The 14,853-nt window shown below is 41.4% G+C and overlaps 1 protein-coding gene across 6 annotated transcripts in view; it reads left to right on the forward strand.

The window, feature by feature from the left end:
• The window catches only part of LOC308299032 (uncharacterized protein), a 36,508-nt gene extending 31,530 nt beyond the window's left edge, over positions 1 to 4,978 (forward strand). For all 6 annotated transcript variants that reach the window (XM_080742754.1, XM_080742755.1, XM_080742757.1 and 3 more), the window contains one exon: positions 3,176 to 4,978. In XM_080742754.1, the coding sequence (XP_080598880.1) occupies positions 3,176 to 3,264 (89 nt within the window). In that variant the 3' untranslated portion in view covers positions 3,265 to 4,978. The remainder of the gene's footprint in view (positions 1 to 3,175) is intronic.
• The last annotated feature ends 9,875 nt before the right edge of the window (positions 4,979 to 14,853 follow it).

The following is a 14,853-nucleotide window of genomic DNA, read 5'->3' on the forward strand; positions in this document are numbered from 1 at the left end:
AAGACCTCCCATTACAACGCAGGACACTCATTCATAGTACCATGTGGTAAGACCTCCCATTACAACGCAGAACACTCATTCATAGTACCATGTGGTAAGACCTCCCATTACAACGCAGGACACTCATTCATAGTACCATGTGGTAAGACCTCCCATTACAACGCAGGACACTCATTCATAGTACCATGTGGTAAGACCTCCCATTACAACACAGGACACTCATTCATAGTACCATGTGGTAAGACCTCCCATTACAACGCAGAACACTCATTCATAGTGCCATGTGGTAAGACCTCCCATTACAACGCAGGACACTCATTCATAGTGCCATGTGGTAAGACCTCCCATTACAACGCAGGACACTCATTCATAGTACCATGTGGTAAGACCTCCCATTACAACGCAGGCCACTCATTCATAGTGCCATGTGGTAAGACCTCCCATTACAACGCAGGACACTCATTCATAGTACCATGTGGTAAGACCTCCCATTACAACGCAGGACACTCATTCATAGTACCATGTGGTAAGACCTCCCATTACAACGCAGGACACTCATTCATAGTACCATGTGGTAAGACCTCCCATTACAACGCAGGACACTCATTCATAGTACCATGTGGTAAGACCTCCCATTACAACGCAGGACACTCATTCATAGTACCATGTGGTAAGACCTCCCATTACAACGCAGAACACTCATTCATAGTACCATGTGGTAAGACCTCCCATTACAACGCAGGACACTCATTCATAGTACCATGTGGTAAGACCTCCCATTACAACACAGGACACTCATTCATAGTACCATGTGGTAAGACCTCCCATTACAACGCAGGACACTCATTCATAGTACCATGTGGTAAGACCTCCCATTACAACGCAGGACACTCATTCATAGTGCCATGTGGTAAGACCTCCCATTACAACGCAGGACACTCATTCATAGTACCATGTGGTAAGACCTCCCATTACAACGCAGGACACTCATTCATAGTACCATGTGGTAAGACCTCCCATTACAACGCAGGACACTCATTCATAGTACCATGTGGTAAGACCTCCCATTACAACGCAGAGCACTCATTCATAGTACCATGTGGTAAGACCTCCCATTACAACGCAGGACACTCATTCATAGTACCATGTGGTAAGACCTCCCATTACAACGCAGGACACTCATTCATAGTACCATGTGGTAAGACCTCCCATTACAACGCAGAGCACTCATTCATAGTACCATGTGGTAAGACCTCCCATTACAACGCAGAGCACTCATTCATAGTACCATGTGGTAAGACCTCCCATTACAACGCAGGACACTCATTCATAGTACCATGTGGTAAGACCTCCCATTACAACGCAGAGCACTCATTCATAGTACCATGTGGTAAGACCTCCCATTACAACGCAGAGCACTCATTCATAGTACCATGTGGTAAGACCTCCCATTACAACGCAGGACACTCATTCATAGTACCATGTGGTAAGACCTCCCATTACAACGCAGAGCACTCATTCATAGTACCATGTGGTAAGACCTCCCATTACAACGCAGAGCACTCATTCATAGTACCATGTGGTAAGACCTCCCATTACAACGCAGGACACTCATTCATAGTACCATGTGGTAAGACCTCCCATTACAACGCAGAGCACTCATTCATAGTACCATGTGGTAAGACCTCCCATTACAACGCAGGACACTCATTCATAGTACCATGTGGTAAGACCTCCCATTACAACGCAGGACACTCATTCATAGTGCCATGTGGTAAGACCTCCCATTACAACGCAGGACACTCATTCATAGTACCATGTGGTAAGACCTCCCATTACAACGCAGGACACTCATTCATAGTACCATGTGGTAAGACCTCCCATTACAACGCAGGACACTCATTCATAGTACCATGTGGTAAGACCTCCCATTACAACGCAGGACACTCATTCATAGTGCCATGTGGTAAGACCTCCCATTACAACGCAGGACACTCATTCATAGTACCATGTGGTAAGACCTCCCATTACAACGCAGGACACTCATTCATAGTACCATGTGGTAAGACCTCCCATTACAACGCAGGACACTCATTCATAGTACCATGTGGTAAGACCTCCCATTACAACGCAGGACACTCATTCATAGTACCATGTGGTAAGACCTCCCATTACAACGCAGGACACTCATTCATAGTACCATGTGGTGAGACCTCCCATTACAACGCAGGACACTCATTCATAGTGCCATGTGGTAAGACCTCCCATTACAACGCAGGACACTCATTCATAGTACCATGTGGTAAGACCTCCCATTACAACGCAGGACACTCATTCATAGTACCATGTGGTAAGACCTCCCATTACAACGCAGGACACTCATTCATAGTACCATGTGGTAAGACCTGGGAAAGGGATATTGCTGTCAGCCAGCATACTTGTATTTCAACTTTGTGTTTCTTTAGTAAATGAATGCCCGTACACTCTTAACAACAGTGTCTCTAAAAAGCAGCAAGAATGGCAGATCTACAAGCTCCCGCCATGTCTAATCACAATGCGTTTTCAGCTTGTAGATCTGCTACAGTTTGAACAGTTGGACGTTCAGAGTTTGTGACGCAAGTATTGCATTGTTTTCTAACTAGTTTATTAAAGGTATATTCAGTGATTGTATTTCATTCAAATAAAAATGTAATTGGTACATTTTCCAATAATTCTCCTCACTAGAATGTGTGCTGACCATATAAGGACTTCCACCATGGCCCGTGTTACGAGCATAGCTAGATTCGGTTTTCAGAGGTGGCCAGCCAGTCCTCGACCAATCAGTATGGCTGTAGTTATGTTATGATGAGTCAAAATAAAAGTTTTGAGAACCACAGTCGCTCTGAATTAAGAACATCTGCTAAATGCCTAGATTGTAAACTACTGAACTCATAAAATGCCACAGTCTGGTAGTAAATCAGTATCATACATATCCTGAAGCTGGAGACGTAGGCCTACCGGTATTCAGTGATTGGGTCTAATGATCAAAACGAGAACATTATAATGGTGTAAAAAATCTATAAAAAACTAAACATTTCCACGATGTAAGGCCAGTAAGGGACAAGTTGACCCCCGGCCACTTTCATAATCATTGAATACACCTTTAACCCTTTATTGCATTGTTCTGTTCACACAGGTCACGCCCACAGCTTGAGGAACGTGAGCGAGGAGCCTGCGGTGCTGACCTTCACCCGCATGCTGGCACCAGAGACTGATGACCAGTGAGGACCTCCTCCAGCTGGACTTTTTCTAGGCCTGGAGGGCCTGCTTTCCTTTCTTTTCTTTTTTTTCAAAACGGACATGAGGTTTCCACCCGATATATTCTTTGTACATACTGTTCTTTTTTTTTTTTGTATTATTTTATTGCTATTATGGCATGGCTCCTATGGGGCTAGCCGTCTACAATTTGGGCATTTGACAGACCTCTCGTAAGCCAGAGAGTCTAGCAGGGGGTCTGTCCAAGCATGTTGACAAGAGGCGGTCTACCAACGGTTGGGAGACACCGTCTTGTCGACATGCTCAGAAACGAACCTCATGTCTGAACACTTCTGAGAATGTTGTTCTGGATCACTAGTTCACTTGTTATTGTTTGTTGGGCAAGGTTACCGCTTGGACCGGAGTTCACTTCCTTATAGACGGACCGGAGTTCAGTTCCTTATAGACGGACCGGAGTTAAGTTCCTTATAGACGGACCGGAGTTAAGTTCCTTATAGACGGACCGGAGTTAAGTTCGTATAGACGGGACTACTAGCTCTGAAAGAGACTAGCCGATGACGTCACCTGTGCCCAAATTTGGTCATTCCGATATTTGAGTTAGAAAAATTCCAAATCATTTGTCTGGCAGAAACTGTATTAATGTGGCTTGTTGTCTTTTCTAAATGAATGCAATTTAGACCCTGTTCAGACGACAACTGTTGGCAAAATGTCATTGCGATCTCACATTTAATCCATGTCATTGCGATCTCACATTTAATCCAGCGTTCAGACGGAGACGCAACAATGACTAAAACGATGTTAGTACGACAATCTGTATTATTTGACGAGAGACAAAGTTGAACTTTTTCAACACGGGTGGAGAACAGGCTCGCCTTTGTAGAGGCCCAGGGAACCTGAATCCGCTGACAACTCTGCCAAGAAGTTATGCGTCCAGGACCCGAGTTGTGTACCAACACCATCAGAAGTCTGTACCAGTGCTGGGCAGTCCCTCTCCCCATCACTGGCACTCAAGCCTTTACCTAGCAAAGACCCAAGACTGGTACTCAAGCCTTTACCTAGCAAAGACCCAAGACTGGTACCCAAGCTGTCACCTAGCAAAGACTATACTATCTGCCACTATCTGGCAGTGTGTGACATCATGTCCGCTCTCCTGCCTATCACAGCTGTTGTTTACATCCACGGCTGTGGCTTTGCAGCGTCAGCCATGACATCACATATTTTACAGATTGATTCCCTGTAAACTCGCCCGTTTAGATGGAAACGCAAGGAGGATCGTTTCAAAGATTTTCACTCTGGGGAAGGGGTTTTCCTTTTTGCGTTTCCAACCCTCATAAATGCCGTTGTCGTCTGAACAGAAGGCATGTCTGACACTTAAGTTTGTAGTTTTCTCGTGGAAAAGGCGTAGTGGAAACAGGCCCTTAGTCGCACAAGATTGACACTGAAAACGAAAATAGTAGATCTACAAGACAAGCTCACAACGCCTCAAAATGTGCCGTATTTTGAGATTGTTAGAACAGCTATTTTCACTAGTTTGCATTATTATTATTTTTGTTTAGTCAAGTGAGAAAAGTATTAAGAGGACCTTGAGACTGAAGAATCCCCCCCCCCCCAAGGTTTCCATTGACTCAATAATTGCTTTTTTATATATATTAGTTTGTTATTATGTTGGTCCGATGCCTGTTTACCTCAGAGCAACTGTTTATTTCAGTTTTCCTGTTTTTGGTTCCGTGATCATCCAAATAAATGATTACATTGTTTGATAATTTTGCTTGATAAAACTTACTGCAAGGTCTGGGAAGGGAGCATGATTTCAATGTAATAACGCTGGAAGAGTGTCTACTTAAGTCTACTCTAGTTAGTACCAGTAGTTAGTACTAGTTAGTACTAGTTAGTACCAGTAGTACCACAGTGGTGGAAAAATATGTTTTTTATTAAGTAAATCAATACTGCAATGTAGAAATACTGTTGCAAGCAAAGGTCCACAATTCAAAATGTACTTGAAGTGTTGGTATCAGAATGTAGCCTACTTAAAGTAGCCTACTCATTATGCAGGGAATTCAAAATGTACTTGGAAGTGTTGGTATCAGAATGTAGCCTACTTAATTAGAAGTATTGGTATCAGAATGTAGCCTACTTAAAGTAGCCTACTCATTATGCAGGGAGTCCCGTTTCACAAGTTTTCTAATGTATAAAAACTCTTCTAAAAATGGCAGATCTACAAGCTCACAATGCAATGTGACAAATTGAGAGCTTGTAAATCGGTTATTTACAAATTGACAAAATATATAGGGCTACGTATAAGTGGTTGGTGTGTGTTCAAAATAAGTAACTAGTAAAGGCTGATTCAATGGAAAGATATCAAACCAAACGGATCAAACACAAGTAGATTAGCTTTTTTTCCTCTAGAATAAGTTTGTTTAATAAAATCTGGCTGGGGAGAAAAGGTTAGGCACATTTTCCAACAATTGGTCTATAGGACAAAATACTGTCTGGTTTCATATACAAATCAAATGTTGGCTCCTTGATTTTTAAATTTGACCATCTAGTTTATTTTTTATTTATTACATATATTGTTTTCAGATTACAGGTAGTACAGTTAACAATCCAGTAGGTGGCGGTATACATTTTCAAATGTGGTGCTGAGGTAGCTCTGGTCCATGGCGTGCAGAACAGAACTCCACTAACGCTGAGGCAGAAGATGCGCCCTGCAATATTTCAGTATTGATTGAAGTATTTATTAGAAGTTTGCATAGGGGAAAGGCACTGTTTCGTGACGGTACAGTTCACTGGTACAAGGTCAACTGGTAGGCTACAAGGTCTGGTCAACTAAAAGGTAAGTCTTGCAGTTTATTTCCAAATGATAACCATCTCTTTAACTCATGTTCTATATAACCTTGAATGACAGACAGACAGAACACGCTACTATGCCTAGTTATCAGAAAATAATGCATTTTTAAACGATGTCAAACTCGCCAACATTGCGGCTGTATGGAAAGCTTGAAGTATCCCCTTTCTATCTGTCAAAGTTTGTTTCATATTAAAGAAAACCCCACCATGATAGATGAGTTACTTTCTGTCAAGAAATTCGGTTCAGGTGATTACGGTCCTGTGTACCACCTGTGCTGGACATTGAATTATTGAACGCCAAAGTTAAAATATAACTGTCTCCCCGATTTTATTGACAAAGTAACTCATTAGGTTGATTTTTATGGAACAAACTGCAGAAAGAGCATAATTCAAGCGTCGTTTAATACAATCTGATAGCTTTTTTCTTTTTTCCCCCCTTTTTTGTAATTGGCTGTCAATGGGAGGTAGGCCTATTACAACCCTAGAATAGATTAATTTGCAATTTGCTGCTACAATAGTGTCTGAATGCAGATTCACATGTAACAGAATATTTTAGAGCTCTATAGCAGTGATTCTCAACCACTTTAATTTCAAGGGCCTCCATGGTTGACTTGCTATTTTAATCCAATTAAGTACATGGGCGTCCGTATAGTTTTCCCCAATTAGTGGCATTTCTATCTCTCAAACCCCAATTTATATTCTTCATTTGGTTCCATTTGTACACCGAGTTACACCCATTTGTTCCTAACTATCATTTAGCTGGGGACCCCCACTTTTTTTTCTCAAAGTGGGGTCCGCGGACCCCTGGGTGGGAGGGGGTAATTAGAAGTTACAGGAGTTCTTACTGCATGGTGTTTGTGGTATGAAATGTGAGCTTACCATAATCACAGTAGCTAATCCTTAATCATATCCCATTTAAAGGCTTTGAAGATAAATGAGACTAGTCACTTTCAAATTAGAGCACTGCAGAGGGCAGGTGTGTTTGTGTGCAGCTGACACTTGGTTGTTAATGTTATTATGCACCAAGGCAATTATAAACTGACTGCGCCAGATGGTGGCAGCAGTGCGTTTGCCTGGCTGCATACCGCTCTGGTAAAGTAGGGCGCTAGCCTACGCACTACTGCCACCATCTGGCTGGTCAGGTTAAGGCAATTATGCTTCTGCACTGAATATGCCAACATAATATCATCTTGGATGTTGATTAGATGTACTCATTCAAACGAGCTCCAATGGACTCACTTCATACACACATATATATATATATATATATATATATATATATATATATATATATATATATATATATATATATATCATTATAGCTATTTTATTTGATCAGATATGTGATGTTACCTGACAATTAGTTGACCATTGGTGAAAAAGCCTTCATTTATCATTATGTTTATATCTGAATCGGAAATGAAGAGTTGGACACATGATAGGATAATCTGTAGTTTGGGTAAGTGTGTAGTTGAATCACTGGAATGTTGGGGGCTGTTAAGTATGACATCATTTTGTAGGCAGAGGAGAATTTCTGCCCCCAGTTTCTGTGAATCTTTTTACTATTTGTACTATTTACACATTTTTCTTCTCTTTGTTGTTGAAAGGAAAGTGTTAGAATTATACTTTAGTCGTTATTTTTGTTTCGGATCTGTTGAAAATAGCGAGGGACAGAAAATGCTCTGGGGGCAGATTCTCCTCTGCCTACAAAATGATGTCACAGCTTAAAAGCCCCTATTCCCCTGATCACTGACCAATGCTTTTACTGATGTTAAAAGATTCAGACTCGGAAGCTGACCTAGAGATGGAGGCAAGCGCTGCAAGTGAAGGATCTGAAATGGTAATGTACCATGTTAAAGGGATATTTCACTTTCAAAAAAACTTTTGGAAATTATATCGTCTAATCAGGCTTTTATGAACACCCTGAACAGTTTTTAATAACTTGATTCAATATTTAGATATTTGATGTAAATGTTACCAGGCCCTCCAGGCCTAGGGCCTCTCCCCACGCACACCCATTGTAACTTCAAACTTCATTTTAACCATGACAGATTCATTAAAAACACCCATTATTTTTTCTGGTGACTCATACTACCCTGCTAAAACGTGAGCATGTGTAGCAGGTATATTAGATATACTGAATGCATTCCACCAAAGTCCCTCACATTGTTATTTGTTGTCACTCTTATTCTGTAAATAGTTTCTACAATAGACCGTTTTGGGAGCTTTTCTTTTATTTTGAAGTCCTCACTTCCTGTCCAGCGTCACCTTACCTGTGTGTGTTCTTCCTCCTTCCTCACTTCTAACCTGTCAGTGAGGAGACAGTGTATGCTGGAGACCTGTCTGATGTTAATGCTGTTGCATTATTTCTTTTATTTCTGTGCAGAAATAAATCATGCCACAGTTTCGGCTAACGTGGAACACAGTCTCTTCATCATCAAACGTATAACACAACGCAGAGCAGTAGCGAGGGTCTGCTAGAATGTAGGCCCAGACCGGCTACATTGGTGCCGTGACACTTGTAGCTGAATGTGAATATTAGATATTCATGTAAACCCGTGCCAGTTTTGACACAGTGTTAGTTGTGGTATAGCTGAAGGTGAATATTAGATATTCATGTAAACCTGTGTTAGTTGTCCACAGCTACAAGTGTTATGTCCAGCAGGCCGTTCAGGATTTTGGTGTAATTCAGGAGGGGTGAATGTAGCAGGTATATTAGATATACTGAATGCATTCCACCAAAGTCCCTCACATTGTTATTTGTTGTCACTCTTATTCTGTAAATAGTTTCTACAATAGACCGTTTTGGGAGCTTTTCTTTTATTTTGAAGTCCTCACTTCCTGTCCAGCGTCACCTTACCTGTGTGTGTTCTTCCTCCTTCCTCACTTCTAACCTGTCAGTGAGGAGACAGTGTATGCTGGAGACCTGTCTGATGTTAATGCTGTTGCATTATTTCTTTTATTTCTGTGCAGAAATAAATCATGCCACAGTTTCGGCTAACGTGGAACACAGTCTCTTCATCATCAAACGTATAACACAACGCAGAGCAGTAGCGAGGGTCTGCTAGAATGTAGGCCCAGACCGGCTACACATGCAGTGTTTTTCGATAACTTTTTTCCATTTATTTTTAATAACTATTTTTTTGTATTTAATTGTTTCCATTTTCCCAAATAATTAGTAAAAAATAAATGAAAAGTTATGGATAAAACACAGGGTAGTATGAGTCACTAGAAAAAATAATGGGTGTTTTTTAATGAATCTATTGTGGTTAAAATGAAGTTTGAAGTTACAATGGGTGTGTATGTGGAGAGAGGCCCTTCCCCTGTTTCCCTGTTGAAAGTGGAATATCCCTTTAATGCAAATAATACAAATATTTCATGAGAACCCAGCAGGCGTTCATCCCTGCTGATATTGACTTGGATGTCCTTATGATCTCAGTATGACTTTTACATTCTCTTTCCTCTTTATCCTTGTGAAGAGGGCACAGCCAATCTGGGTCTGTGACCTTCACCAGAGACTCGACAGACAGTTCACTGGGAGGTGGAGGATTCATGAGCCGAGATGGTACTGCAGGCTCTGCATGTATGTACATATATGATACACACACCCCCACCCCGATTCCAATTCCCCATTGTTTGATCTAGGGGTGGGCGATATGGAAAAATACAAAATCACGATTATTTTCCCAAGCTGTATCACGATAAACGATTTTATCATGATTCTTTTTCACGTTGGTTTTTATGGTTATTTTTCAAGTTACTTGACAAAAACTGGGTTCCTTTTGGGAGGTCTAAATTGAACTTTACAAGTATGTAACTCTGACAGTATACAAATGAAACCAAATGTACCCGTAAGGGTCCATTTGGTTTCATTTGTATACTGTCAGAGTTCAGTAAGTTTGAGAACTACTGATTTAGATCAAAATGCAGGTTTAAATTGAATTCTGCAATGAATCTCTGTATTAACGATTAAACAGGATGTTTTACAAGGCTCCCTCAATTGTATCACGATATATACGATACCTCTGAAAATGCATATCGTGGAGACATTGTATCGTCTCAACGATAATTGTCACCATATCGCCCACCCCTAGTTTGATCTGCTTCCTCCGATTCCGGAATCCAACTCTTAGTACTCCTCCTCATAAGTCCGGGCGCCTCCCCGATTAGAGTGAGGCTTTTTTTTGTCCAAGCTTTTAAACATGTTGCACACATTCATAAATGATCTATGTTCTCAATGAGATGTCGGACCAACTCGTGTCACAATATTTTCAAAAAAAGGAAGAGGACACCTCCTGAGTGGTTCCGGATCCTTGGGACAACGGTGTCTGGGAAGAATACCAGGTCGAGCCCCAGGTAGGCCTGGCACAATCATTACATACATGGGGCGGCATAGCTCAGGGGTAGAGAAACCGTTATTAGAGCACGAAGGGTTACCGAAGGGTTCCCAGTTCGAATCCTGGCTCCCCCTGAGTTAATGTTGAAGGGTCCTTGGGCAAGACTCTGAACCCCACATTGCTCCCGGTGAGCAGGTTGGTGCCTTGCATGGTTTCCTCCGCCACCGGTGTATGAATGTGTGCGTGAATGGGTGAATGTACTGCACAATCTCTGTAAAGCGCTTTGGATAAAAGCGCTATATAAATGCACCATTTACCATTTACCATACATCATCACCCGATGGCAGTTACAGTATTTGAGATCATCATAATTATTTTTAAATAAGTGTTTTATCGTTTTCCATGTTGAAAACGAGGACCACAGTGAAAATAAGTCACTGACTTATTGTGTTTTTTATCTTTTCTTTTAATCATAACGTCTTTTAATTAAACATAATAAAAAAAAGCTGATCTACAAGCTCCAATATTCAACTCCCCAAAACGTAATGAATTAAAAACTAATGTGACAATTAATCGTCAAGTAAAAACGTGTGTGTGCTTGTTGTGACAGAATGACGCAGAGCCCCAGCACGACGCCCAAACCTCCCAGCAGGGCAGCTGGAGATGTTGAGGCTGCGGCGCCGGTGAAACGACCTGGTCAGAGCGGTGGTAAGACCCCACTTGGAGAACCACTGGTCTAACTCTCATATACCGAGATACCTGGAACGCGCCCGAGTCGCGTTAGATTTGAACCACTTTTAACCATTAGTTTATGCTTTAACTATTGAAAAATAGCAGATATACAAGCTCACAGCGCGGCACCGAGTGCCGCGCTGCGAGCTTGTAGATCTGCTATTTTTGAAAAATCGTGAAAATGTGTGCAAGTCTTTGAATATCTTTGACACGATCTTTGACCCGACTTCTAAATCCTTCCTCTAAATCAGCTGTTCTCAAACTTTTTCATGTCAAGGCCCCCCAAAATCAATCAAAATCGGTCACAGACCCTCATCTCAAAATATGTTGTTCCAGGGACCCCGCAGAAGCAGAGATTTGATTTACAAAAGTCAGCTTTGAAAAATATATATTGAAAGATTTGCACACATTTTCACGATTTTTCAAAAATAGCAGATCTACAAGCTCACAGCGTGCGCTGTGAGCTTGTATATCTGCTATTTTTCAATAGTTAAAGCATTCAATAATTGTAGGCCTAAATGGGCTAAGGCAGTGATTCTCAAAATGTTTTAATTCTATTTCAAGGACCCCCAGTTTGATATACATTAGGCCAGGGAACCCCCATTTTATGGATTTTGTATAACTGTATAACTCGGGAGAGTGTACAAATGGATCCTAAGGTGAGATTGCCAGGTTCCTAGCTGTGGACCCTAATTCATTCATTTGTGGGTCATCAGTGTACACGTGTTCCCTAAGGGTCATTTGAGTTAGAGTTGTAAGCGTCCATTTGGTTCCTGACTATCAATCATTTATGCTGCATTCACACTGAGCGAAGCCAAGCTAATGGTTGGCTTGGTAATTCAATGTAATCTCTATGCTAAACAGCTTTAAAAATGTCCAAGCTTTTTTTCCAGCTTGGAAATTTTAAAAGCTGGTTTGGATAGAGATTACATTGAATTACCAAGCCAACCATTAGCTTGGCTTTTCTGTATGTGAATGAGGCATTAGCTGTGGACCCTCTGCTAAATACGTCAAAATACGCTGATACGCATACCAGATGATAAAAGAAAACACCCTTCATTATTTGACTAGTCGAAAAAGTGCTAGAATATAATCGATAGTTGCAGCCCTAATTTACTGTACTCTTATTTTCAGATGTATCCTGAGGAATCAGGATAATTGAATTAATAAGACATTTCTATCTAATGCTTTTACAGGAGGCGGGAGCCCTGAAAACGGCAACCTGGCAATCTCGCCAAAGCCACAGCAAGGAGCCCCTGAGCCTCTGCTGAGAGGGAAGCCCACTTCCACTCCAAAGGCTGTCGGCAGCGCTTCCTCTGTGGAAGTTCTTGAGAGCAGCAGTCCTGACATGGGCAACGCCACGAACACACCTCAGAAAATACCGCTCCCCGTCGAGAAGGAGCAGCCAGGCGATTTCGGTGAGTATCCAGCTTTAGAAGAAGGCATGCCACAATTCTTAGATAGTCGCTTCATAGCAATTATTTAACAATCGCAATTAATAATATAATGAATTAATCAGTTGGAAAAGCGGAAATTGTCGATCTACAAGCTAACAATGCGTTGTTAGCTTATATATTGGCTATTACTGCTATTTGTAAATGCATATAATTATTTTCATGGCCTGTTTGAACTGGACTCTCGTGAGGAAGAGGACGCGTGTATGTGTTAAAGGACCACTTGGCCCATTTTCAAACTATATTCATCTAATTGTTCCTCACTAATGCTCATTATGAAATGATTACCTGTTGCTTAATGGCCTCATGTGTAATTGAGCCCTGTTTGTTTTGTTTTGCTTTCAGTTCTTCCATCTTCAAGCGTCCAGTCCGTGTTGACTGCCACAGAGATGTGTGTCTACCCTCTGGCTCCAGTTTCACTGCAGGGCTGTGATGAGGAAGGCATCACACGCTGGTTGAACGCACTCTGGCCGGCCACTCACAACACTAGTAAGAACACACTTTGGATTTGATTCTCCATATCTCAACTATCCGTCTTATCCGACTCCAGATAAGTTGAAAATGGATGGATAGTCAATGATATGTACGTATAGGACAGTTTTGAGACACAAATGAAATATTCATGTTTTCCTTGGGTGTTTGACGGTGTTTGCAGGATGCATCAATCCAGATGTGTTTAATCCATTGAAACGGAAAGCAAGTGTCATTTAGATTGGTTCTCAAAGTATATTGTAGCTGTCCCAGCAATGGGGGGGCTAGATGTTTAATTACATTTTATTGTTGGTTTAGCTGGTTATGTGTAAATGGTGAATCTATTTCTATTTGGGTGACATTTGTGGTTTGGGTGACAATTTTGTATGTGTAATATGGTGCCACCTGTTGCCCAGGTAGGCCTAGTGTCATGCAAGGCCTTGGGCTTGAGGTCACATGACACCAATTTGCAACACCAGTCCCTTTAATAGAGGCCACCTGCTGAGCTAATCAGAAGACAAGATGGTGAGAACAGACACTGGTCTGTGGAGAGGAGCTCTCTGTCTCTCTGTGTGAGAGATTTCTCTTAAATATAAAAGATGAAGACAGAGCCAAGGGGTCTCTACATATAAGATGAGAAGATAAGAAGGTCAACGTTAACTACTCCTAAATATTTGGTTCAGATGGCGCACACGGTATGCATCTTTTATTGTTTGTTGCATTTTTCATTGTTTGTAACATTGTTTCTTGTTTGGTTTAACTCATTGCATTGCCTTTTATTGTTGTAACTGGTTGTTGCATTGTTTGTATGTTTCATTATGGCTAAGCTGCATTTGTATGTTTTACAGTTTTTCACGGTGTCTCATAATGGTGTCAACGAAAATAAAAGCTTTGTGAGCATCAGTTGGAGCGTAGTCCATTTGCTGAACCAGAAGAAGCCTTTGGGAGCGGTTAGAGTGAAAAACGTCAGCCTTCACTGCCAACCGAGGTGAAGACTATTTCAGAGCAGAAACGACGTTCATCTCGCAGCGGCAGTGAACTTGGGGACTCAGCGGTCCAAAGCAACACAGTATGGGAGACTGAGGAGTGTCTCCAGTGCCACACAATATCAGCCTGCCTGTCCCTGTGACATTGTGCATGTGAACTCCAACCAAACGAATGGTGAGCCAAAGGGAGCAAGAAGTTGTAATCCAGTATCTGGCTTAAAGTCCTGTTCGCAATTTGGTGTTAGGGGAGTTTCTCACCTGAACTGAGTCAGTGGGTCCCTAGACATTAAAAATCACAGAGGTGCTCGTCCGCCATAGTGCCAGGAATGGCGCAAATGGCCAAATCAAATATGGCTGCCATCGGCTATGATGAAAATCCAACTTTTCTGTTTCTGGGTGTATATGCACATGTAGTACCTCTATTTGGACCAAGTGTGGTGTGGGGAATTCATTTCTGATATTGTTTTGACCATTTTGGGTGATTTGGACCTCAAAAAGTCATGGTCAAGGTCATTTTGCTATTCCGAAGACCGTGGGCCATAACGTGGCCATTGTTAGGAGTAAAAACAGGTGCAGTAGGTCCAAATCAACTAATGCTGACATGTATAATTCATTTCTGACATTGTTTTGACCATTAAGGATCATCTTGTCTTTGAAATATCAATGTCAATGCCATTTTTCAAAAACGATTTTGTTCATTACTTGCACTTTTATAGTATTTTGTGTAAGTTTGTTACTATTTTATAGTAAGTTTGTTTTGTTTATAACAAA

Source organism: Nannobrachium achirus (genome assembly GCF_963921795.1).
Source record: "Nannobrachium achirus genome assembly, chromosome: 15".
NCBI classification, from domain to species: Eukaryota; Metazoa; Chordata; class Actinopteri; order Myctophiformes; family Myctophidae; genus Nannobrachium; species Nannobrachium achirus.